This window comes from Emydura macquarii, unplaced genomic scaffold, assembly GCF_026122565.2.
Source record: "Emydura macquarii macquarii isolate MOO-44397 ecotype Brisbane River unplaced genomic scaffold, CSIRO-AGI_Emac_v2 contig_691, whole genome shotgun sequence".
In the NCBI taxonomy this organism is placed as follows: Eukaryota; Metazoa; Chordata; order Testudines; family Chelidae; genus Emydura; species Emydura macquarii.
In genome coordinates, this window is record NW_027130828.1 from 15,077,700 (window position 1) to 15,103,806 (window position 26,107).

The window sequence follows — 26,107 nt, forward strand, 5'->3', positions numbered from 1 at the left end:
AAGTCTCTCAGAACAGAGGCTGCCTCTTACACTCATAGTCCTAGAGTTCAAGGCCAGAAGAGATCACCAGATCAAATAGTCTGACCTCCTGCATATCACAGGCCACCAACACCACCCAGCACCCACATGCTAAACCAGCGGTTCCCAAACATTTTCCCTGCATGACCCCATTTTCAGAGGTGTTGTTTCCCACTATCCCCGACAACATGGAAGTTGCTGTTTAAAAAGGGTGTCCTCCATGCAGTGTGCCCTCACACGCACTGTACGTGCAAGGTCACGCCGCAGGGAGGCTGCCATTTTGCTTTACAAAACAGCGTCCTCTGGACTGCATCATCTCACACACGTACGGTACGTGCAAGGCCATGTTGCATGGAGGACGCGGTTTCATAGAGCAAAATAGCATCCTCTGTGCGACGTGACCTCGTGCGTACGGTGCGTGTGAGGTCACGCTGTGCGGGGGAGGCCATTTTGTAAAATGGCGTCCTCTGCACACTCAGGATGGCCGTGACCCCATCTGCTGATGAAGCGATCCCACTCGGGGTCACGACCCACAGTCTGGGAACTGCTGCGCAAAACCCATGCGTCTGTAGTACAGTGGGGCTCAGAGCTTGCCTGGCGCGTGTACCCACTGCCACAATAAAAATAATAACGATCTTTGTGAAGTGCTTTGAAATCTTTAAATGGCAATTGCTGTATCAATGCAAATGAGTAAGAGCTCAAATTCCAACATGGCAGAATCTATTCTAACATATTCTACTAATAATGGAACAAAGAAAGTCCTGCTACAGCCAATGAAAAGGAGAGAACAAGACATGGAAGAACTTCCATATGTAGAGAGAATTAAAACGTTGAAACTGTTTCTCCATAGAGAGGAGACAAATGAGAGAGGACATGGAAGATTTACTAAACAATGAATGATCTAGAGAAGGTAGATCAAGCTCCTCAGTTTGCTCTTTGTCATGGCACAAGAACTAGGAAACAGTCAATGCAATTGTAAGGCAACAAATTTAGACCTGGTATGGGAGAAGGCTTTTCTGAACAGTGCACCATTAGCCTGTGAAACTCATTGCTTGAGTTAAAGTTGAGCATGTGCTTAAGTGCTTTGCTGGATCAGAGCCAGAGTACTCAGCACCTTGCAGAATCAATCCCTGTTATATAAAAAGAGTTATTCTAGCCGCCTTTCTGAAGAGAAGCAAAGGGGAAATGATGGCCTAGTTAACACATTGTTTCTTGCAGAACTCTGGAAGGCTCAGAGAACCCAGAGTCTTGGACACGTGAGCAAATAGGAGTGACTAGAAAACAAGAATTCCTTTTCATGAAAAGCTTTGAGGTTTTGGCATTTGCTTTCATTCCGAATCGCACCAAAACTGAGGCCTTTGAAAAAATGTCATGTAAAGTAGAGTGGAGCCCCATCCCAAAACAGCCCATTGGTTATGTCCTGCAGTCCTTTGCTGCACAATTTGGAGCAGACAAAAAAAAAATATTGTATTGAAAAAATCCTGGCCAGCCCTATTAGTTAATTTGCTTGAGGCTGTTGCCATGAAGACTTTAGACAACCTTTTTTGCTATTACAATGGTACACTCAGCTGTCTCTAATTCTCTAATTCTCTATTCTCAATCTATAATTCTCTACGGTGCAGGTAATCAGAGGATGCTCCGGATGTTGTTTCCCGCTCTTTATACAACATACGGAATCTGAAGGAATTACCTGATCATGATGGAGTTCAAATAGCCGAGTTTACAGACTATATACAACGTGTAAGGCCTAGCTGCATATACATACAACACCAGCTCTGGCAGCCTTCTGGTGGCTTCTGAAACATAGAAGACAGTGAGGGTGACTAGAAGGCCCATGAAGTATTTAAAAGGATACTACTCAATCTCTAGACACCGCAGCTGGGTTTCATGGAGGAGATGCATATGGCAGGTGTATGTTGCTGGAATGGAGAACTAGTCGCACCAGAAAGGGAATTGAGGCAGTTAACCATTATACTAGTGATGAAATGAACTCATCCTCATTCAGAGAGTTCCAGCCCCGGCCTTCATTACAAATAATCAGAATTATAAAGGAAAGAGTCACTCTGATCACCATGAGAGCTGATTTGAAATCTTGGTTATGAACTGACACTGATTACAAACATAGCCCTCATTCAAGAACTGATCTCAAGGCTTGTACTTCTTATTATTCATAAGTATTTGCAGAAGGGTTTGAATGGGGGATTTCCAGCCTGTGATCTGTCTGCTTCTGCTATTCAATGTGAGTTGTCATGGCATATGCAGTTGGTCACCTCAGTCACATGGTGTGACGAAGTGGAGATATTCTTGGGGTTTTCTCGGAATACTGTGTGCGCGCCTCAGTTTCCCTATGTACTACTCATGTATTTTGGTGATGGGATCAGGCTGTGTGATCACTGCAGGGACCACTAGAGAGCGGATGGGCCTTCCTCTGGCCACACATACACAGACAATGGACAGGACCCCTCTGCCTCGGGTCAACCATCTGCGACAGGTTGTAACAGGTGGCGGCAGGTGGGAACAAGGACGGGTGGCCACCCTGCCCAGGAAAAAGACAAAGGACTGAGGAGGGAAAGAGAGTGGGTCTGGGGGTGGCTGGCTGGAAGGGCCAATCGCCTGTGGTGGGTCACAGAGAGCAGAGTCTAAGAATGGGTGGTCTGGAGCTTCCTAGTGGGTTGTTGCTGTAAACTTTTGATTCATCTGCTAACAAAGTCTTTATGCGCCATGATCCTGAGAACTAATAAACCCTTCTGACTTCCACGCTGGCTGGGAATGGCTTCTGACTGCAAGGCAGGGTGCATGGCCCCTTTGGGGGTGTGTCAGAGCTCTCCGGGCATCCCATCCAGGGGGACTCACCGCAGGGAGCTGAACACTCCAAGTCCAGATTCAGGAGGCGGCTGCACTGCTGTGCGGGGACCTGAGGGTAGACCTTGTCCACTAGAGTCTTACTTGGCTTCTCCCCGAGTGGTTCCCGAGCCCCGACCCTGTGGGTCTTTGTGACACATGGCATAGCTTCTTCTCCCTGATTGGATGACTGAAAGTTTGTAAACAGGAGAATAACAAATAACATACCTCCTGGTATGAATTTTCAGATGAACAACCTCTGTGCTAAAACGTTCAGGATTCACCAATATTTTCACAAATTCTCCAGTTGTCAGGATACGCACAAATTATTGCCTCAGTTCTGCAAACACATATACACACGCGAGTAACTGTGTGTGTCGGAGTAGTCCCATTGAGTTTAATGGAACTGCTCACATGACTAAATGAAACGCGGGTGACGGTTTGCAGGATCAGTAATTCCCCAACAATCACAGTGAAGCAGCTCCACACTTTTATCTATGGCAGTGTCCACTAACTCCCGCTTTTTTTCCAAATCACTCCTCTGGCTGTAATAACCAGTATGGCCCTGTTATTCCAAATAGCTCACAGCCAGCGTGTTTGATCATCAAATGATGTCAATTTGCCAGAGCTCCTTTCACTCCAGTGGAGCTGAGACAGTTCACACCAGCTGAAAATCTGCCCCCCAGATTTTCAAGTGTTCAATACGCCGTTGGGGTCCCACTGAGCTAACCAGATTTTCAGAAGTGCTGATAATCTGGCACTAGCCGTCAGTGCTGAGCCCTTCTGACAATTCTGGCCTGTGACAGCATGCTGCAGATATCGGCGCCTGACGGCATCGCCTGTAGACAGAATAAAATCGCACCGGACAAAGAGTTGCTGCTTTAAATTGGTCTCAACTGACGGAAGTGAACTTGGGTGCGTGATTAGTCAAGCCACTCTCCGGCACTGAGCCATGCGGTGCAAGAAGGGGCCAGGAGAAGGGGAAGGCGGCTGTGATGCTACAAAACTAATTTTCTGGTCTTGAGGAACTACAAAAGTTCCACTTACCCCAAAAAGCGCAAGGAGAAGTGAAGCAGAGAGCAGGGGATTGCTGGTTGGCCTCCGTTTACAGTGATTTGATTTGACAAATTACCCTAGGCAATCATGTTTTTCGAGATTAATTATACACTCTTGAGTTTCTTTCTAGGAAATGCTTTCTCTCCCCTCCTTCTCGCTTGGATTTGAGGCCAGGGTGCATGGGGGGGGGGGGGGACTCTTTAAACACTAAAGATTTGCTTCTGCACTGACTTGCACCCAGTCAGCGAGGGTCCACAGGCTGTTAAATCAATGGAGAATTTGGCCTTTAAGAGCTGGGCATAAGGTGGGGTGTGATCAGTCGAGTTGAAAATGAGGGATTGGCAGCCCAGCGTTTGGCTGGCTCTCTTGCTCCCTCACTGGATCAAAGGCCCCACTGGCATTCTGCAGTAGGCACGTTGGTATACGAGACCTGGTGTTGGAAATCCACCAGCGCTGGCTTTCCAGCCACTAGGCTGCCTCGCCTCCCACTGCCAGCTGGAACCTCACAACACCCTGGATAGACAGCGCTTAGCTGTATGGGGCCATGTGAGGGTCCAAACTTCGGAAGTGAGCTGGCAGAAGCCGTAAATAAAAGAGGCATGAGAGCAAGGATTTGAAACAAGTGTGGGGACAAACCCACCTGAGCATATTCGTGACCCTGTGTGTGAGCAATTGTATAGTGAACTTCTCCTTGAGGCAGGGGTGGTCTCGTTATAGGTTTATACAGAGCCTTACGGCATGGGGCAGGGGTCTCCAGGTGTCACTGTTTCTCTTAGTGGGAGATTATCAAGGCCATAACTCTTACAGTCAGGGAGAAAGAGGAAATCTTGGGCTACCCACATGGTAACTGACTTCATGGGGTTCACCTGTGATTGTTTCATTAAAGAAGGAGAAGGAGGGAATGAGCATTCAAGAGGAAACCCCAAGAAACCCCTAGTTAAACCCCAAGAAACCCCTAGTTGGTAATCAGGGGTTTCTGACGAGGGGCAGTATGTGCTGGGCATTGCAGCACATTCAAAATAAGACCATTTCCTTCGGCTGAAAAAGCTGCTGTTGACTCAAGTCTGCAGTCCGCCCCGCAGTCTGGTGTGGCCGATCTGTATTCACTGTGTCTTAGACTTGGAAGGTATGGACAGAACCATCCTAGGTTTTTTTTTACTACTCGAGACAAATTGGAAAATGTTGTTCTTGTAATTTTAGCCATTCACAAATGCAAACTGCAGTTGCTTGAGGGACTGGAATACTCAAAGCTTTGGAAAAGTTGGAACCTTTTGTTATTATTCTGTATTTGTATTGTGCTAACGCATAGGCTCTGTGTTGTTCTGTGTTTGTACAGCACCTAGCACAATGGTGTCCTGGTCTCTGTCTGCAGCTCCTAGGTGCTACAAAAATAGAAATAACAATTAACGTAATAGTACACACTCAGTAAGAGACAGTCCTTACCCCAAAGAGCTTACAGTCTAACTCGGCAAGATAAAGGATGGGGAAAAGGAAGTGCCTGTTAACCCCATTTAATCAGTGGGGAACTGAGGCACAGAGAGATTGTGACTTGTCCAAAGTCATGGTTTTAATTAGCTTCCATGTTCCACCCTAGAAGTGGCTGCACTGCAGGTGTGGGTCAGGTGATTTCTGTGTCTATAATGTGCAACGCACCTGGAGGTATTTCAGGACATAGGGACTATTTCAGAGACTACACGCTCTTTGGGGCAGGTAACAAGTCTTCCTGTGTGTGGCACACAACATCCTAGACGCTGTTGGAATAAAGCTGATCATTTTTGGGTGAATTCCCTTTGTACACCATGGTGAGAGGTGGGCGGGCAGGAGGCGTCTGACCTCCAATCTCAATGAGGGGGGACCCAGTTTGGCTGGCAGGACCCATGTGTAAGACAATGGGTTGGACCCTCTAAATCAGAGTAGCTCACTGACTGAAGTATCAGCACACCGATTCACCTCGTGTTAGGATCTAGCCCAACATCTTCCAGAGATATCTCCCCTCACACGGGACCTGAGCTGAAAACCCAGGGAAAAGAGGGGCAGCCTTCCTCCCGCAGGACGGCCCCAGAAATCTGCGTTCGGCATCTCTCTCTCTGAACAGGCCAGAGCAAATCTCATGCCTGCAAACTTGCCCTCTTTTCTCTGCTCCAGAGCCTTGGGGATGGGCCCTGGGGGGCCGGGAAGGACCCAGAAAATGCAATGAATTTAGAGTCCTCGTTGCATCAGGTGTTTCTTGCAATCAGAAAACCAAACCAGGTGGGACCAATGCAGGTCCAGTCTCCCTTCCGCTCTGTTTCCATTGGCATGGCTCCAGAGGGCACCGCCAGGGACGGACGTCCCAGCGGGGGCCCCGCCTGCATCCCCTGGGCACTGCCATTTGTGCCCGTTCGGGCTTCTGACATTCTAGTCTGTTTTCCTTTCCTTGAAAACGGATAGGGAATTGGGAGCTGCTGTGCAGGAATGCGCCTGTTCCCCATTACGGCTCCACTGGGGCCGTAACACGAGAGCGTCTGCCCCAGACCCACACATATATTTATTTATCCATACAGACTTTCTCCTTGTTTTCATTAAGTTAGGCAGAAAAGGTTAATCTTTCTTCTGCTGAAGCTTCAAAACTAACCAAACTAAATAAAATATGATTTTTTTAAGGACTTTTTTTCCCTTGTCTTTCTCCCCCTCCCCTCCCCGAGCACCAGATTGAGTTGAGGTCACAGTCAGAGATGGCACAAGAGTAAATTAAAAACAGGTGGAAAGAAAAAGGAAGAAAGAAAGAGAAAAAGAAAACCACACTCAGAGGAAAGTGACTGGTAAGATCAGAGGGGTTGGTTTGGTCTAGGCCAATAAACAAGCTGTCAGGGCTGAGTGACAAATGGACATCGGAGTGTTCGCCTCCTCATTTTCTTTCTAGGAATTGCAGCATTCGGTTCTTGTAGAGCAGGGGTGCTCAGATTTTTTTTTGCTGGGACCCTCTTCGAAAATATTTCAGGCTGTGACGACTCGCCCAAAAATGACACCCCCTCCATGCCATGCCACCCTTACCAGCATGTATATGGGCTGACTGCTCGCGACCCCCCCATAAGAACCTCACGTTTGAGAACCCCGGTTATAGAGCCTCCACTCCACTCCCCACCCTCTTGTTCATCTCCCTCCGGTACCTCCATACCACGTAGGGTCTGCCTGCACCACCAGGAAGAAGCACAGGGTCCAGAGCTGAACCTTTGTGCATCCACAAAGGAGCCGGGCTGAGTCGTCCTCTCGCCACACTTTAATGCACCTGATCTCTCCACGATGTGATTTCTGAGCACAGAGGGCAAGCTGGTTAAATGGGCAGGACTTCACCTGTGGCAAAAAGGCTTCCACGTCCCCCCCCCCAGGAGTCATGGCCTGATTCTCCTCTCCCTTCGTTTGGCTCTGCACGACCGAGGCAGTCCCAGTGAAATGTCTTGTGATTTACACAGCTGTGTGTGGGAGGAGACTTAGGCCATCAAGGACTATAATAGCTCACACCAGAAAGTGTGACTAGTAGCCTGCTTGCTGCTAACCAAGGAAACAATGGGTTTGAGTCTCCACACGGGATGTTGAGCCTGGTACAGGGTGGGCTGATGGCGTCTAGGTGAGGCATTAAACTGAGTTTCCCCTGTACGGATTGGCTAGGTGGGTGTTAAAGATTCTGGGGGCACTTTCAGAAAGATAACTCTGGTGCCCTGCCCAGCGTTCCCTCTTGCACTAGACAGACCCTGTCATCTCAGGGTGGGTAAATTATTGCTGGTGCTTAGACCTGGTGCTTTGACGCTGCATTTACAAACCATTTTGGAGAGATGAGGTTCTAATGAGGAACCTTGTCCTAGGCAATACTAGCAACAGAAGGCAACCTTTTGTTACCACCACAGCTCTTGGTCCAGGGAGTAAGAAAGGTTTGTGGAGGCTCACAAACCTGAGCTGAATTCCCTACGGCCCACACCCACCCCTACATACTCCATCTATTTTGCTTTGAGTTTTGTAGTTAGTTCAAACTGATACCTGGAGGTCACAGGGCAGGGGAAGTAGATGAACGGACCCTACATAGGTTGGGCAGATCCTAATCAAGCTGGATCGCCCAAGTTTCACGCAGCTCTGAGTAGCAGTGGACGCAATGATAAGGGATCCTGCAACAAGGCAGAGGTGTGCTCAGGCACAAGCCATAGTGCAAAAATCTCCTCGTGGAAGTGGATGTTTATGGATAGGCCGTTCCCTGGTAGCGTGTAATATAATTGGTGGCACCAGCTTCTGACCGGTGTTATGAGCCAGCTGGATTGTAAGAATTTGGAGCAGGGACCATCTTTTGCTTTGGTTCCCTGCAGCACCTAGCCCAATGGGGCCCAATCCTGATGTGGCTATCTTGGTGCTAAGTGATAGACCCAGGTAAGACATCCAGATGGAAACTGGTCATTAGTAACTGTTCGTTGCTTTATCAGCTTGGAAAAAAAAGTTTTACTGCTAATATAAAATGTTAGATGTCTGATTCTAGCAAAATGGTGAATTCCACCACATAAGGGCTAAATTCTGCAGCATCCTGGGAAAAAATCTGTAGCCATGAGATTGTGGATTCCAGTCACAGTAAACTACACCTCTCAGAGTCATTGTTCTAGGTTTTCCACAGACTTCACTCCCTCAATTTATATGTGGGCTACTTTGTTAAGATTATTTTTGCAATCATAACTACTGCTGTGATGGCTCATAGAGTAGGGATTGAACGAGGGTTCTTCAGAGGAACAGGTATAAACTATTGTAGTTTGAGCTAAAGCTCTGTACAGCAGGTGGTTAACAGTTCATCTTTGATGGATCCCCAGAGGCCTGCACCCACTCACCAGTGGGTTACACTAAAAACATTTTATTTTAAATGAAAGCAGAGATTCTGAAGCACAATTCTGCAGCAAAGGAATATTCCATGGCAAAGTCTTCAGCTGTGGAATCATGGAATACGTGGGACTTTCATATAGGGTAGCAGTTATGTTTTCCCAGTGTTTCCTGTCTTCTAGGCAGCACAGTTCTCATGCAACTCTTTAATTCCCAACTTGAGGAAGTTTTTCATGTTCATGCACTAGCTTGAGGCTCAGGAGACCTGGCTTCAGTATGTGACTTTGCCACAAACACATCTCTCTGGGCCTCAGTTCTCCCAGTGTATCTGGGAACATTAATGCTTCCCTGCCCAAGAGAGGTGTTATGATGATAAATTCCTTAGTGTTTGCAAGGAGCTCAGATAGTCCAGGGGTCCAGAGAATGAACTAGAGAGTTGAGTCAAAGTTTCAAAAGCACTTAGCGCCCAGTCTGCCTGGCTCTTTAGAAATATCCAGACATGTATTTTGGTGTCTGTGTGTGTGCTGTGCTGATCTGAAGTCCACCCCATGGTGCTTGCTGGAGCTGTGTTAGAATGGTGGCTGGAACTTCACCACAGAACACAGGCCATCCTCTGGCTTGCCCAGGCCACTTTTTAGGCATGGCAATGGGCATGCGAGGGTGTTGGAATCCCCTCCAGGGGGCGTGTAACAAGGTGAAAGTAGCAACCTGGAAAGGGTTAAGCAATTGCTGTCTATCACATGGCTAGGTGGGTGGGGTATATAAGGGAGAGGGAGTTAGCTGTAAGGAAGAAGGGTTTGTTCTCTTTCTCTCTTGTTGGTTGAGGTAAGGCAAAGCCTTTGGTGGCTGAAACCAGTATTTTCAACTGAGATATTTTATTTTGTTATGTTTGTGACCATTGTTCAAAGGGTGTTAAAAAGGGCTCAGGCGTGGACTTTGCTTCTCTTCCCTGCTTGGTGAGAGAGCCAGCTAGCCTTCAGAGCATTAAAAGACCTGTATGCTTTGTCCATTGCATGTGTTTGTTATCCCCTTATCTCACTTTGGATGCAGGTGCTTCCAAAAATTGCTGGCTAGACATAGCTGTGTCTTCCTGAAACTCTGCAACTGCAAAATTGCATCTTAAATAGAGGAGTGACTATTGTTGTAAGGCAGGAGATCTCTGGCCACACACCAAGCCGTGATGTTCTCTCTTGTGCCCAAGCATTTTTGTATTCTGATACAAAAGGTGTAAGCACTAGGCTCGTTATAACCTGTGCTGTGTCACTCCAACCCCAAACACCTTTGGGGTATCCTCAAGTAATCTGTCACCCAGTATTCACCAGGGGAACCTTCAAGACACCAGCAGCAATTCCTGAAAACAAAGCTGTAATGGTGGAATGTCCATTTGTATCTGAACTATAATGACGACCAGGCCTGTGTGCTCATGTACCTTGTGTCTGTTCAGAGATACAAGGCATCCAGTCTGAGACTAAGGTCTCAGTTAAGCAGGAATGACAAGCAGCAATGAAAACACAATTGGAGGAGGTGGGCATCAAGATCATGAGCAATAACATAAGAGTTGCCAGACGGGACCAGACCTGGAATCCATCTACTCCTGTATCATGCTGCTGATACCACCTACTGCCAGATGTTTCAGAGGAAGGTGTAAGAACCCTGCAGAAGATGGGGGTCCTACTTTCCCCACCTCTCACCACTCCCCCCCCCCCCCCCCCCCCCCCACACACACACACCCATTGTTTCTTCCTGATCTCTAATAGTTAGAGATTGATTTAAAGCCTGGAGGATGTGGTTTAATGTCCCTCCCAAAATTTGATAGTGTTTAGTCTTTCTCTAGATTTTCTTCTTATCCATATAAATGACAGATCCCTTCTTGAATCTTGGTAAATTATTGGCCTTAATGCCTTCCTGTTGTAATGAGTTTCACAGTCTGATTATGTATTGTGTGAAAAGGAGGGAAGTTAAGGTTGGAGCCATGGGCCAAGCAAGTAAAAGTTTGTTTTAATCTGTTCATATACCCAAAGACTTTAAGTGATTTGCCCAGGGTCACACAGGAAGTCCATGTCAGAGCCAGCTGTTGAATCCAGATCTGAATCCTAGTTCAGTGCTTTACCCAAAACCACCTTTTCAATCAAACTTCCTTGAAATTGGGGTTAGGCCCGTCTCTAATAATGTTAAAATATGGAAAACAATGATGGATCCGCCTGAAAAAAAGTTTGGAAAGAAAATTCATACTGAGAGCGTGGGCCTGGCTGGCACATTAAAATGAATAATTAAGAGTTGGATTCCTTGAGGGAGGGAAGGAATTTATTGCTGCTCTTCTCTGCAGTCAAGGGGGACATTTGTTACTGAACTGTGTAATTTGTGACAAGACACAAATGGTTTTTTGTGCTACCTGGGTAATCAGCCTGTGGAATTATGCATTCATGTTGATTACACTAATGTGTTGCTTTTCACATTTTACACCCAGACTTTAAAATTTATGTTCCATTTCTGTGGCCCTCAGTCAGATTTACTTTCAGTTTAAAAAAAAAAAAATGCAAAGAAAGAAATATAAGATCAGAATTCTCCTGTTATCCACTGTAAAACCTTGGCACCTCCACGCAAGGTGACCTGGAACAAGAGGGAATGGAGGGTCCAATTCTGAGCTCACTCAACTCATTTCTGTGGCATTACTCCCAGTGTGCACCAACAGCAGTGAGATCAGCCTCAGGCCAGCCTGGCCTGATTTTCCTCTGCTTTGCTTGTGAGCTGTCCAGTGCAAAGTGTTTGCAAAAATGTAGCAACATCCAAAGAGTTTGGGCTGGTATAAACAATAGTGCACAGGAGAAAGCAGTGGAGAGTCAGGCCCTAGAAGTGTAACTTAAAGGGACGCCGTCAACTTAAACTGGGTGATGTTGTAAAAGCTAAGTCGCCCGGTAGTAAAAAATAAGCTTGTATAAAATCTCAGACTTAAAAGAAGTGATTGTATTATTATTATTTATTTTAAATTATCATAAGAACAATTGCTTTAAAAGAAGCAGTCATCTCCCTGGAGTGTATAAACTGCAAATGCTACAGCGCTTAGAACCTGACGGGGTTAGAACCTGAAGGTCTGTGAATGGAAGTCATTGATTTTTTTTTGTTGTCCAGCAACAAATAAAGAGCAGAGCCATGACAAGGAAATTGCATTTCTAAAAATTCCTTCAATTCTGGTAATCTAAGGTGTTAATAGGATCCAAAGTAAAGAAACCTGTTTGACTGTGACAGGTGATTTTTATTTTTTTATTTTTTAAGTGGTGGTGTCCCTTTAAAAACACCACCACCAAAATCTCTGATTTCAGGTTGAAAAAACTGACCAAACCACTCTAGTCCATGTTCTTCCAAAGAAGGCTGCATTGCCCCATTAGAAGGACATAGGTTCAGGGTTCAACATTTCCAGGATCGTCACTGGCGTGAATCCACAGGTTGCCTGTATGCTCTGAGTGTTCATCGTGCCCAATGCAAGCTGGGCTTCAACTCAGTCTTGATTTGCCTTGCTGTGTATGGGCCCATGTTCCTGCAATGGTCTTGTATACTTTTGATGGGCCTGTGCTCTGTATGGGCAATATACCCCATAGGGAAGAACCTGTGGTATAGCTTGTTACTGTCAGGCTTGCGGGCAATCAGCAAGCACCAGTGTTGTATATGTGTTGATTGCATCTTTTAGGGAAATCTCAGGAAATGATGAATGCCTGGGCTGGAGAGTCAGTGTGGGGTTGCTTAGTTTAATTAAACTTGCCCTTTTCCTCTTTGGTCTTCAGGAGAATCCTTGAGCTTTGCTGATGATTTGCTCTCCGGACTTGGAACTTCCTGTGTGGCAGCTGGCAGGAGCCATGGAGAGGTCCCAGAAACCAGCCTTTATTCGGTCATTTTCAAGTGCCTGGAACCAGATGGCCTGTACAAGTAAGGGAGTGATGAAGGTGGGATGGGGTTGGGAGATAGCATATTGTGCAGTTATTGTTTAACATTTTGATTGCAGTAGTGCATAAAGGGCTGTACCAGGATAGGGCCCTGTTGAGTTCAGTGCCATACAGATAGCTATGTTTGGTGTGTGTGTGATGACTGTGTGTTAGGAGCTGAGACAGGCTCGGACCATGACACTGAGATCCCGTTGTCCAGCATCAGAGAGTCTGGGGCTGTTTGGATCTTGGGGTTTGGTTCAATTCCATCAATGGGTAAGTGGGATAAAAGAGATCCTATTGAGATAATCTCACCTCTCTAATATCATGTGCATGACGGGATATGGTCTGCCTCAGTCTGATGAACTGAGCCAATGAAGGAAGGGCAAAGCAACCTGCTTTCTCTCACCAGCAGAATTCCTGATCGACAAATGGCAGGCAGCCAACCATGCCTGCATAGCAGCTCCAGAGTCCTTTGCAGCTGTGCATACTGTTTGTTTATATGTGCTCACGTTCGCTTCAATAAGTAATGTAACAGGTCCGAGATCTACCTACCTATCATTTGTATAACGATACTGTCACTTGCATTAATGCCTCTGCCTGCCTAGGCTCATCTGAGATATCAGTGCCTTTTCAAAAGCAAGAAATGGGATTTTTTTCTGTTTTTAATGGTGGAAGGAAATTTTTCAGAGCAGTAATGTGGTTATTACTTCTCGAGTACACATTGGGATCGATTTTCTTACGCCAGTATAAATCAGCCATAGCTCCACTGAAGACAACAGAGTTACACTGGCCTAAAACCAGCATAAGGAAGATTGGAAACTCCTAAAGGGAGTTCCTCAGAGCAGCAGATAGGTTTGAGTGTTTGCGAGATTCTCCCCTCTCCATTTCCCCACTTAGCAGGCAAAGTAGCCAGGGCTGGTGGTAGGAACATTATAGTATGGCTTAGAGGCCTCAGTGTGTTTTTGTGCAAACATGCTCTGCCTTGAAGAGTTTCCAATCCAAGTAGACAAAGGGGTATCATTATCCCCGTGTTTACAGGGCGGGGGGTGGGGACTGAGGTGTAGAAAGATGCAGTAACCTGTCCAAGGTCACGTGGGGAGCCCGTGGCTGAGCTGAGAATGGAACCCAGACCTCCCAAGTCCCACTCCTGTGCCTTCATCACAAGACCACCCTTCCTCACACCCCTGCGCTGCATCCCCCACGGGGCTCAGTCAGCGAGCGGGGACGGGGAGAATCAGGAGAGCAAATGGGAAAAAAAAAAAAAGAGAGACGCAGAAAAAGAGTTGAGAGAGAGAGAAAGGAAGAGAGCTTAATGGCAGAGCGGCTGTAATAATTAAAACACATTTTGTAGTGAGTAATGAAACTTTTTATGGGACCACAAAAGCAGTTAAATTGAGAGCTGGCAAATGGACTGTCAGCGAGAACTTTTTAAGATCTTGATTAATACTTTCCCTTCACCTCTTCCCCCTGCTCCTCACCCCCCGCCCACCATTAAATACATAGACATCCTCCAAAGAGGGAAAGGCTTTTATGACACAGCTCTGGTGCTGTGCCGCATCTGGAAGCAGGCTCTAAATGGTACCTGCCATTGAATAACTGGAAATGTTTCCTTGTTAAAATATCTGTAGCCATGTGATATAATTATTAATATCGCTGGGAATCAGGCTGCTCCGAACAGATGCCTGGAAGAGTCTGGAGCAGAACTCGCTAATAATTTGCCTCCAGTAAAATCCAGGCACTTGGAGCTATCAGCAGCTTGGTCCTTGGTTGCCCGAAGGAATGAGCAATTCTATTGGCTTTCCAGTTTCCGAGGAGGCTAGTCTTGAGGTTACTGTATTGGGCTGGGAGTCAGGAGAGCTGGGCACTGGGTCCAGCTCTGGCACAGACTCCTTCTTTGACCTGCCAAGGCCCCTCTGTGACTCAGTTTCCCATTTGTAACCTAGAGCTGTGATTCTTGCCTGCCTCCCAGCGGGCTGTGCGGCTTAATTCACCAGTGTTTGTAAAGGGCTTGGGGAGTCTCAGGTGGAAGGTGCAAAGCTTTACCATGTGCCCGAGGGCATGTAGGAAAGGCGTTGTCCCCTCCTTGGGCCAAAGGCTCCTCTCTGCTGCACAGCACTGCGTCCCAGAGCCATGGAGGTGGGGAGAGGTGGCCCTCAATCGGCAGGCAGCCACCAAACCCCCGCCAGCTACGCCCAAGTAGAGCGTGTGCCTTCGGTGCTGTGGCTGGGTGGACTAAGGGAACGGCTGCTCTGTGCGGTGTGGCTGCCAGGGAAGTAGGCCAAACCTGTGTGAGAGCTTGATGTATATATCGATGCACCAGCCTCCTGCACGCACAGCCTGATCCGTTGCAGTCGGTGGGAGACTTTCTATTGACAACATGAGCTTTGGATCCAGCCCTCTTTCTCCTCTCTTCGTGCCTTCCAAAGGCAATTTGGAAGGCACCTGAATCAGGAGAGCTAGCAAATGTGCTAGGAGCACAGGTGGGGTTTGGGAGGGACACAGATAATGGTCAGCTCCAGCCATCTGGCTAAGGATCTGTGGGGATTGGCATCCATTTCCCAGGGGGTCCCAGAATGCTACACTTGTGCACACATGTGCGTGCACCAGGACATATGCACAGATGTGCATGCACACTGCTCTAAACCGACACATTCACACCCGGGCACACGAGTGTGCACTCACACCTGCCCATAAACATGCATACTGACATGCAGTGTGTGCGCCCACACACGCACGGCGTAATTCTCAGGACCGCTCTCTGCGAACATCCATGCGGTTGTGACACAAGGCAGAAAGGAAGGGGAGTGAAACGTGAGGCTAATGCTCTGTTCGGAGCCCATGCAGACATATCTAAAACAAAACCATGGGCACAAGGTTGGGTTTTAAATTGGATTTCTTGTGCTAGTTTCATTTGTTTTTGTTTTTGAGGGAAAATCACTTTCCTGGAAGACTCTAAAATGGCAAAATCCAGATCACAGCAATTCAATTTTAGCCTATCAAGTGAATGCATATGCACTTTGCTGCATCATCGCTTTTAAAAGGCAAACCCTTTTGCCCTCCGGACAGTTAGAGGGTATCATCTAAAAAGAGAGAATCACGCAGGGCTGATCAAATCCATAAATGTGGATCTAATGTCCTGTCCCTTTTGAATCACCTAATGCAATTAGGCAATACTATTGACCAATCGTTCAGTGCATTTCAGTCCTTAGATCAGAGCTGGGGTTCAGTTTTTTTTTTTTTAAATACTCCTCTGAACAAACAAGCTAATTGATTTTTCTGTTTTTGAGCTTTCTGTAATTTAAATAAATAAACTAACAAAAGCAGAACTAATTTTTATGTCTTTCTTCATTTTCAGTTTGAGAACAAGTTGCCTTCCAGCCTGTGTTTTTCTGCTTTTAAAACATTAGGGTCGTTACACCAGTCTTACAGCAAGAGATCATATAATGGAAGGACAGATATAATACACACGTGCCTGCCTGTAAGCACATGTACATACACAAATGCATGCATGCAAGGGCGCGCACACAGATGCATGCACACAAACATGTACACACACAAGCACACACAGATGCATAATGAAAACACATGGATGCCCACTTAAAAACACACAGTGGTATTGCTAGTGGATGTTTTTGAAGAATATCGTATTTGGTGTATACCCCTTTAAAAAAACAAGAGAGAGAGAAAAGAACTAAATATACTGCTGGCAAAATGAACTCCGAGCAAGAATTCCTCTCCCCAGAGAACAGATAGAACTTGGGTAACCCACTCACACTCCTCCAAGCCTGGTCTGGTGGAGCCACCTCTGTTTGTTCAATCATTGGCTGCTCCTCAGATGGCTAGTAAGGGGTTTAATTAGTGCCAATTGTATTGATGGTTTTGTGATAAGGCTGAGACCCTCAGTTCATTGCACATTGGCCATTAAATGGGAAGGGATGTCCATTGCATCTGAGCAAAGGCAAAAGATCAGCCTAGAGGTAAAGGGATCCATCACTCATAACCCAACCCCAGGGAGTCCACCAGCTCCCTTTATTTCCCTCCTCCTCAGTGGGACTGGTTGAGTTATTTCCTTCTATACACCGCAACCTCCTACCCCTGCAAACAACCCCACCGCCCCATCTCATCTCCTTACCTAGCTGCTCTCTGAGCACTTAAGACGCCTGTTTATTGAGCTGTAAAAGCCGTCTGCATCCAAGCTCTGTACCTGATCGGCGGCTGGAGTGCGGGGCTGCCAGCCCAGCGTGTTCATTTCAGAGCACTTGAGGAGAAGCCATGAGCTGGGGGCCAAAGAGAGAGATTTTGGAAAAGGAGGTGAAACCCCCTCTGGCTCTTCAATAGATCGGCTCTGCAAGAGCCGGAGCAGCACCAGCCATTCTTCCCTCCACCACAGATACTATAATTATAGATTAGATTAAATCCCAATGTTTCACGTTATTTACATTCCTGACCTAGCCTATTAATTTCCAGTGTTTGTGCCAAGAATCAGCACAAAATTTACTGGAAACAATATGGAAGTCATCAGGAGTCCCTCCAGAGTCTCTTCCTTGGAGCATGTCCTTCTGCTGAGCAGGAACCTCCAGCCTCCTGCTGAGTTTGCTTTCCCCCTCACCGTGCCAGATAGGCTACCTGGGTGTGCGGCTGACCTGATCCGAGGCCTCTCGCCATCCTGAGCCTGCAGATGTGTCACAGGGGTCATGGGGAAAGAGGTCATCGTGCATCGTCACCTCATGGAGACAGGAACTTGCAAGCCAGAGGAAATGGCTTATGGTATCTAGCTCTGGATGGGGAGCTGCGGAAGAAGGTCAGTTCCCTTGGATGGAAGTGAATTGTAGCCATGTGACTACAATCAGACCTCTGAACGGTAATAAACTCTACTACGTGGGGCGGCAGCCCAAAGCCAGCAAATCCTGCCTAGCAAGCTTAATCCGCTGGCTGGCACAGACGCTATCCCCAGTGCAGGGAGGCTTAGCCTGTGCAGACTTTATATGGCTTTTTGGCCGCATATCTGGCTATTTATCTGTGCTTCTCTGTGTCCAAGGGTCTGCTAATGATGGTAACGACTTGCTGCTCTTTAGTTGGTAGTAATGGTGGTTTTTGTTCATAGAGGGAGCTCGGTAACCAGCAGCACCAGATCCTCAATGGCTCTCTCTGCCCTTCGAACGAGGGGTTTGATTCCCAGCTCGCGTTGACGTGCTTGGTGAGAGCTAGCGTGAGTGTAAATAGCCGCGTAGCCAGCACAGCGCAGGCAGTGGCAAGCTGTGCCAAGCCCATACCTCCGGGTTCAGGCAAGTTTGTACTTGGCATGGCTAAGCTGTGACACCCTGGCTGGTGCCACCACAGCTATGCAACCATTTATACTCTCACTAGTTCTCGTTCGGTATGTCTACGTGAGTGGGGACTCGCCCCCTAGCTCATAATGTAGACGTAGCCAAAGACTCGGTGAAAATTCAGTCCTGGCTGAACTCCTCCATCTGGATGGTCACCAGGCTGCTGAGCTGGACCCTTCCATTGGATCCCATGTGCTCTTAAGCCTGTTGAGTCTGAGCAGCGTCCAGCCACTGTCCCTATATCAGGCCTTTCAGACACATGCCCGGAGTACAGGCTTCCTGTTTGGCATCCCCTCTCAGGATGTGGGATCCTCCGGTCCACCTGCCCTATGCTCCAAGATCAGTGCTGACTCCCTAAGTCTCCCCAGTTGCTTAGGCATGCCCTCTCCACAGCGCCACCCTCGTGGGCTCTCTGGATTACTATTCCACCGTGCAGGGATGCTGTGATAAAGCAAATATGCAAACTTTGCAAAGGCACTTCTAGACCACACACACTTTACTCATAGGCTATATCTGCTGTTGGAGCTAGGGGTGTGATTCCCAGCTTGAATCGATGTGCTCCTGCTAGCTCTCATCACGGTAGCAGACTGGTGATAGTAGTGTCACTGTAGTAGGCTAGCTGCCCTGATGCCAAACCTGCCTTGACCCTGTGGTTACACATCAGCATGAGCTAGCTCCCCTGAGTATGATGCTGTCCACGCTACGGTGACTACAGTACACGTTTTTGAGCGCTAGCATGAGGGTGTCTGTTCGAGTTGGGAATCACAACTCTAGTTCCAAGTGCAGATGTAACCGCAGACACAGCACAAGAGAGAGACAGAGCTATGGAAAAAGAGCAAACACCTGCACACAAACCCTGCCACAGGTTCTTCACCCTTGCTGAGAGCCGGTAGGGTCTTAGTGTCTTCTAGAAAATTCAGGAATCCTCTGCCCTTCCTCACCTCCTGGCTACTCTTGTCTTTAGTTTTGTTCTGCTCTTCCTTGATAAAGAGAGTCTCTTTTAACAGCAGTTTCTAACACCTTTGTGTCTCCCCTCCCTTACATGTTTTTTATTTTTTTTTCATGGTCCAATCCTCTGGGTTTGTTACAGCCAACCACAGTCATTCACAAACTCATAGTTTTTGGCTAATAGTCTCCCTTTGGATTTGGATAAAACAGAAACGGCTCAGTTGTACCTCCACTGGACAAGGTCACCCTGGACACTTGGGCAGCTCTGGACACCTGTATTGTTTAAGTATCACTATCTACAACCATTGTCTGCCTTCCTACCAATAACTCCCCTCCCCAGAATGAAGTGAACTCTTTGCACCCCTATAGCAGAGAACACAATGGTAATAGTTAGAGGAATGTATGATCTTCATAAAAGAATAATAAAAATATCCCCCACTTTCTTCACAGCACCATGTATGCATTACTGTGCTTGCTTGCTTATCTTCCCAGGGCATCCATAGTCGGCACCATGTGAGACACAAAAGGGGGACAAACGTCATGGAGAGCTAAGCCGAGGCTGGATGTTTGGGTGTGTGCATGTGATCTTTTTTCCCATTGAACAGCAAAAATGTCCACTAGTTCTTCTTTCAATCTACCCTAGATGCAAACAGAGGATTCTTGGCAATGTCCTCTCATAACAGGGTAGTTCTGATAGATTGTACAGCCTGCCTAGCTAATACCTGAGCTTTAGTTTTAGTTTATTACATTACCACAGGACCTAGGAGCCACAGTCATGGGCCAGAATCTCCTTTTGCTAGAGGCTATACAAAGAGTCACTGCCCCAAAGAGCTCACAGTCTAAATACATTAGGGTGGGTGAGAATTGTGTATTTAGCTAATTCCAGTTCCCTATTTTTAATACATGTATTACAGTAGCACCAACCATATCAGGGCCCCGTTGTGCAAGGTGCTCTACAAACACATAGTAAGTGAAAGACCCTGCCCCAAAGAGCTTGCAGTTTAAAGGCATGAAGGAAGTATTGTCATCCCCATTTTATAGATGGGAAACGGAGGCACTGAAAGATGAGGGGACTTGCCTGAGTTCATAAGGGAGTCTGCGACAGAGTCAGGAATTGAGCTCAGGTTTCCTGTGTCCCAGACCTGGGCATGAACTGTAAGACCCTTCTCCTTTCAAGATCTTAGAGTTGCAGCAAAATCAGGCTGTCCAAATGTAGGCCTGAGTGACATGAGTTTGTAGAGGAGAAGTCCAGCTGCCGGTCAACTGGTGTCCACATTGCCCACCACACTATTACTGCAGCAGGCATTAATGGGCCCCTGTAAAAGGCTGCAGAGGGGCCAAGACTGAATGGACCGTGCAGACTGGGCTCCTCTCTCACTAGTACAGGTGATGCCCCCAGACGGGGGAGAAGGTTGGGCTGCTGCTGCCTGGACTGTCCGTATCATAGGGATACCCAGAGGCATCTTCCAAGCCTGGCTTCTTTCACCAGCATTAAAGTCATGCATATACTTTTGGAAAAGGATTCGCAAATGAAACTGTGAAAGAAAGCAAGGTGCTTCCCTCCCTACCCAAGCAACCACCAGGATGGGCTGCTTCCCTCTCTTCTCCCCATCCATCACCCTGCCTCCTTTGAGCAGAACTGACCCATTCCCAGCTGGGTTTTGTGACTAGGGGCAGCCTTCTATCCCTCCCACTAGAGATCAGTCCAAGGCAAAACCCCTTTTCCAAAATCACCTGGGCTTTAATGAAGTTCAGGTTCAGTTCTCAACTTCACAGCAGCTGTATGGTGTGCTAAGCCAAGCATGCAACAGGAGAGGCAGTATGGTGTAGCAGAGAGCATGCTGGCTCAGAAGACCTGGGTTCTGATCCCAGATCTGCCGTGTGGCCTTACGACAGTCACTGACTAGCTCTTTCCTCTACCTGTGTCTGTTTTGTCTTTTTAGCTTGTAAGCTCCTCAGGGTAGAGGTTATCTCTGCCTATCTCTGCGTATAGTGCCCTGCACAGTCGGTGTCTGGTCATGTCCTCTAGACACTAATATAAGCAACAATAATAATGTAGTGCTGGCAGCCCCAGAATTTAGGTTGAGGCCTGGATCATCTTCAGAACCTTGCACCTACTCTCAGTCTTTGACTTGGACCTTTTGGGCCAGGTTCTCAGGTGGTGTAAAATGAGGTAATTTCATAGCTTTCAGTGGAGTCCTGATGATTTACAGTAGTTAAAAAGCTGGTTTTTTCTCTGCTCTTTTTTGGGAAAGGCAAACATTTTCTCTCTCTCCCATTTCTGGCTGCACCCCACACTATAAACAGAAATAGAGCAAGTATTAGAGATTCCCCCCCATGCCCAACCTTTCCTCGGGATGTCAGGAATGAAATAACATTCTTTGCATTTTTGCTACAAAGCTCCTGGCATCTGATCTGTAGACCCCCAGCTGTCTCTGAACTTATTTGCATCAGCCCATTGGGGTGGGATGGAGGAGGAAGGCGAGATAGGAAAGTTGTAGGGAGGAGGTGGAATTCTCAGCTCATTGTGTAAGGTATTGCAGACAGGAACGTAGAAACTGATGATTCTGTCTGGAAATGTTAACAGAGAAGGGGGTGAGGGTGGGTGGGAGACGCTATCAGCCTGGTCTGTTGATAGGTTGGTGGGGGATCGGCCCTTACTGGTCCCACCACTTTCCCATTGCAGATTTACTAACCCTTTTCATCTGTGTGCTTGAAGATTATTTTCACTTCTGAGTGTGTAGTCACCTAATACTAGTAAATAGATTTTTCCTGATCATATCTCTCTGCTTATAATGGAAGAGACAGAGCAAGAGACCCAGGGAGCTACAGAAACAAACACAAACAGAGATGTTCTTGCCTTTGATCTGCTTCTAAGCCAGCAAGAGCTTCTTTCTGTTACTAAGTCCTACACATTTGTTTTTCTTATTGATTCTCTGAACTGCACAGCACCTTTCACCTGGAGATTTTAACGCCCAGGGCAAATGTTAATTTAACTCTCAGGGCAGCCCTGCGGTTTGATGCCCCTTGGCCACCACAGGATACACGGAGCTCCCACTAATTTGAGCAGGACATACCCCAGGGGAAAGCTGGCTCCTTAGAGGAGGGCGGGGGAAATGGTGCTATTTTTATTAGCCAGTTCGCAGTTGGGGAAACTGAGATAGAGAGAGCAGGGTAGTGACTTGCCCAAGGCTACCCAGCAATTTGGAAGCAGAGCTGAGAATAGAACCCAGCAATCCTGCCGCACAGGGCTCTGGTACAGCCACAAGCCCCTGCTCCTCCTTTTCTAGAAATCTTTTTTCATCACTGAAGCCCCAACCCAGTAAAGCACTTATGTGAAGCACTTTGCTAGGTCCGGTGTTAGACAGTCGTCCCCCCGCGAGAGAGAGAGAGAGAGGCCGAGAGTTGTATAGAATCCCAGCAACCTTTTGCCATCACCTTTCCTTAGTAGCTAGTCTCCCTAGCTTCATCTTTCCCATTTCCTTAGCAGGGGTAACATCAGGGTAGCCAAGGGGCTTGTGTGGGGGAGATACAGGCTGGTTTTGATGCCCTAAGTTCTCCAGCCCGGAACGCTCTCTTGCTCAGCCTTTTTTCTTTCATCCTGACAAAGACAGCTCTTGGGGAAAGGACTCCTTTGCCTGGGTGAAAGGAAAGGTGAGAGGGGTTCCACTCCAGTTTATTCAGCAGCACCTGTAGCGTCCCACCTGTTCCTGGAGGGAAAGGAACATTGTAAGGCTGAAGTGACAGATGCTGTAAGCTCTTCCTGAGGCCACGTTGGGGGGCTGATATAAATGGTGCTCGGTAAAGGATTTTGGAAAGGATTAAATCACACATTCAATACAGAGCGGTAGTATTGCCTCGTTGATTGGAACAAGGGTCTGGGAGTCAACATCCGAGTCCTGGATTCTATTGCCAGCCCTGCTGTTAACTCACTGCGTCCCCTGACTGCCTCATTTCCCTGCCTGCAAACCGGCTGGGGATCCAACGGCGGTGGGGAGTCAGTCATTCTTGGTAAAACGCTTGGCCAGAAGCTTGGATGGAAGTTTCTAGAAAAGTTCAGCCTGTTTTTCGAGCCAGTGCCTGCTCTCCAGGGAATGCTGGGGTGCTCCTGCCCCCTGCACCTGCCGATGACCCCTTCAGGACGTGGAAGAATGACTCCGGTTTTTCATAGGATTGTTTCACCCCTGGGTAACTTCAACCCAGGGTTCTTAGTCTCTGAAGCAACAGACTGTACGTAACATGCTGCTGCTGAGGATGGCTCTGGAGTCACTTAAGGGCAGATTTCCATATGCTCAGCACCCACAATTAGGGCTGGAGTTGCAGATGGAGTACAGCTCCAAGCAGGGCATCCAATATTTCAGGCTAGCCGCCAGATCCAAAGCTTACTGAAAGAAATGAAAAGAATCTCATTGACTAAAATAGGCTTTGGACTGGACCCTAAAGTCTTGTGTCCCGAAAAGTCGTCCTGGTTCAAGAAGAAAGTTAAACCATGAGTTAATCCTCCTGCACTTGTCAATTGAATAGCCCCCTCCACATGCTGTAGGGCACAGCTCAGACATTGCAGTGATGGGTGCCACATGAGAACTTCTAGAGACGTGCCTGAGACCTGAAAGCTCGTCGCAGTAATGGTGTCTGTGAAACTGGCCTGTAAGTCTGTAAAACCAATTGTGCTCTTTTTTTTTTTCTTCAGCTGACACCTGCACCAACTCCCCCCCCCCACTCCCTTTCTTGTAACAACCACAAAAACACAAATACAAAGGCACAAGGAGTCCTTGCCAGCCTTATCTCCAGGAGGGTGCTTCATATTCTTCTTTTAATTTATTATTTTAAAAAAATAGTTCTCTCCTAATCTCTCATTTACGCAAAGCATTACGTCATGGGCACCCTGTCCAAGCCCTGCCGCTGTCTTTTATCAGGGTCTGATACCACCAGCAACCCAGCCCAGCTGTGCAAGCCATTCTCACAACTCAAGGTTTCAAGACAAAAAAAATGTTTCCAAGTCCGCCAGTGTGGTTATCTTGGAAGCTACAGGGGAGAGGTGGATGGATGCAGGAATCACGTACAGGGTGACTTGGGAGGGGGTTGCAGGACTCAGCTGCTTTCTAGTATAATTTAAATGAGCATTCCCTCCGTTATTGTTTTTCCATATAGTTTGCCTGATTTTCTTTTCTAATCCTTGACTGGGAAGTTTTAGAGGGGATCTGAGTGCTTCTGTTTAATCAGTTCTGGACTTTTCCAGGCCTTTCCATCACTGGATCCTGTGCTTGACCTTCCGGTCTGATCCAAAGCCCACTGGAATCAATGCAAGTATTTCCATCAACTTCCATGGGTTTGGGGGTCAAGGCTTTGGCAAAAGTGTGGTCGGGGAAGTGGGTTTGAAACTCTCCTGTTCTAAACCCAACTCTGCCGCAGATTCTCTGGGGCTGCTTAGGTAAGTCTTTAAAGGCAAAAGTGTTCGCTAATTTGGGGTGCCCCACTTTAGGCACCTGTGGTAAGGGCTGATTTTCACTGGTTCGGAGTTCCCAGAGTTCCTGTTGTAGGTACACAGCATCCTACTAGAGGGCCTACATTTGCAAAAGTAGCCAGTGCTTTTTGGTTGCCTAACTTGCGGCCTCCCTAGGGTTTGATTCTCAGAGGTGCCAGCCACGTGCAGCTCCCATTGAGCTCCACTGAAGTTCTGCAAAAGGCCTTTGAAAAATCAAGCCTAAGATGCCCACATTTGGTCAGCCAAAAACAGATGCACCCCAAATTAGTGAACACTTCTGAAAACACTGCCCTAAACTTCCCAGTGCCTCAGTTTGCCCATCTGTAAAATGGAGATCATAAAACTTAACCTGCCTCACATTGGTGCTGTGAGGATTAACTAGTGAATGATCGCAAGGCACTGTGATGATGTAAAGTGCTCAGATTTACTGGTGCGTCTGTCCTTTCCTAGGACAAGATGGGAACTCCATCTTTGTGTGCATTACCTCTCAACATTGCTCCATCAGTGCTCTCCCCTCACTTTGCCCTGAGTGCGCTCTCACCCATTAGTGATGGGTGAACCTCAACAATGATTGCTGTTGATAAGTACCCAAAAGTTTGGTTCCTTAGCTCACAAGAACAGGCTCTTGTATAAGATTTATGGTGCTTCCTGCTTTAGCAGTTCAGTCCTTTCACAGCGGGGAAGTACAGAAACATGTGCACCAAATGAAAAATAAAGGGAGGTAACAGTCTCTGGATGTTTTCTGAACTTCAGATGGGCCGCATTCCCTTAAAGACTCAGGGACAGCTTTTGTTTAGTTCTGATTGTATCCAAATCATTCCATCATACATCATCCCTGTGGGCCAGTAATGCCCATGCAAGGCATCTCAAACTAAAGATCCTTTGCAAGACTTTGGGGACCAGTTTTGCAAAGGGCTTGGCTCCCAGCTCAGTATGTTCAGTGCACGTTGAATGCTGAGTTCTTTGCAAAAGCTGCCTCTGAGTGCCAGTGGAAGCTGAACTCTTTGTAAAATCTGGCCACTTTTTGGATGCTTAAATAGGTGCAGAGTGTTTGAAAATCTGCCCTAGAGATGGTCTTAGAGCTGGTAGTATGTAGGGGACAGTTATCATCAGTTGTGTCTAAGACAAGATCCTGAATTCCTCACAATGTAGCTGTGTTTACTGGAATCTGATGCTCCTTTAATCCAGTCTCTTAGGAGAGGTTTGCCCAGTGCTGCGTGTGTTGGCTTCTCCTTTCTGCTTAGACACATCCTCACCCCTGTTGGAATAATATCAAATCCCTGGAGCATGGTGAGTTTAATGTGGCTCGAGTGTACTGCAGCCCCAGTAGGCATGTGTGATGAGCTCCACCTATGAAGATGTTGACGAACATGCCACCTAGCCCAACAGGTGCCGTCTTCAGTGGATAACCACGTGGCCAGTTTTCATCTCTCTCTAGTCATGCGTTTACATGACGTCTCTGAGCTTGCCAGACACCTGAGATCTGATGCCCCGTTACACTGTCAGGCCCCAGTTGTTTGATTACACAGCAATATGGTTTTTGTTACGAAAAGGGGGAAAGGGAATATCCTGGCATTTGCCGGAAACCCACAGAGCCAAAATTTACGTCCTAATTAAAATGTTTCTTAAAAAAGGAGGGGGGTTGGGGTGGTTCGTGGTCGGAGAGGGCGCTGAGAACCCAT

At 47.3% G+C, this 26,107-nt stretch overlaps 1 protein-coding gene across 2 annotated transcripts in view; it reads left to right on the forward strand.

The window, feature by feature from the left end:
• ASTN2 (astrotactin 2) overlaps nucleotides 1–26,107 on the forward strand; it is a 567,068-nt gene that overhangs the window by 499,518 nt on the left and 41,443 nt on the right. For both annotated transcript variants that reach the window (XM_067542151.1, XM_067542150.1), the window contains one exon: nucleotides 12,525–12,666. In XM_067542151.1, coding sequence (XP_067398252.1) covers nucleotides 12,525–12,666 — 142 coding nt within the window. The remainder of the gene's footprint in view (nucleotides 1–12,524; nucleotides 12,667–26,107) is intronic.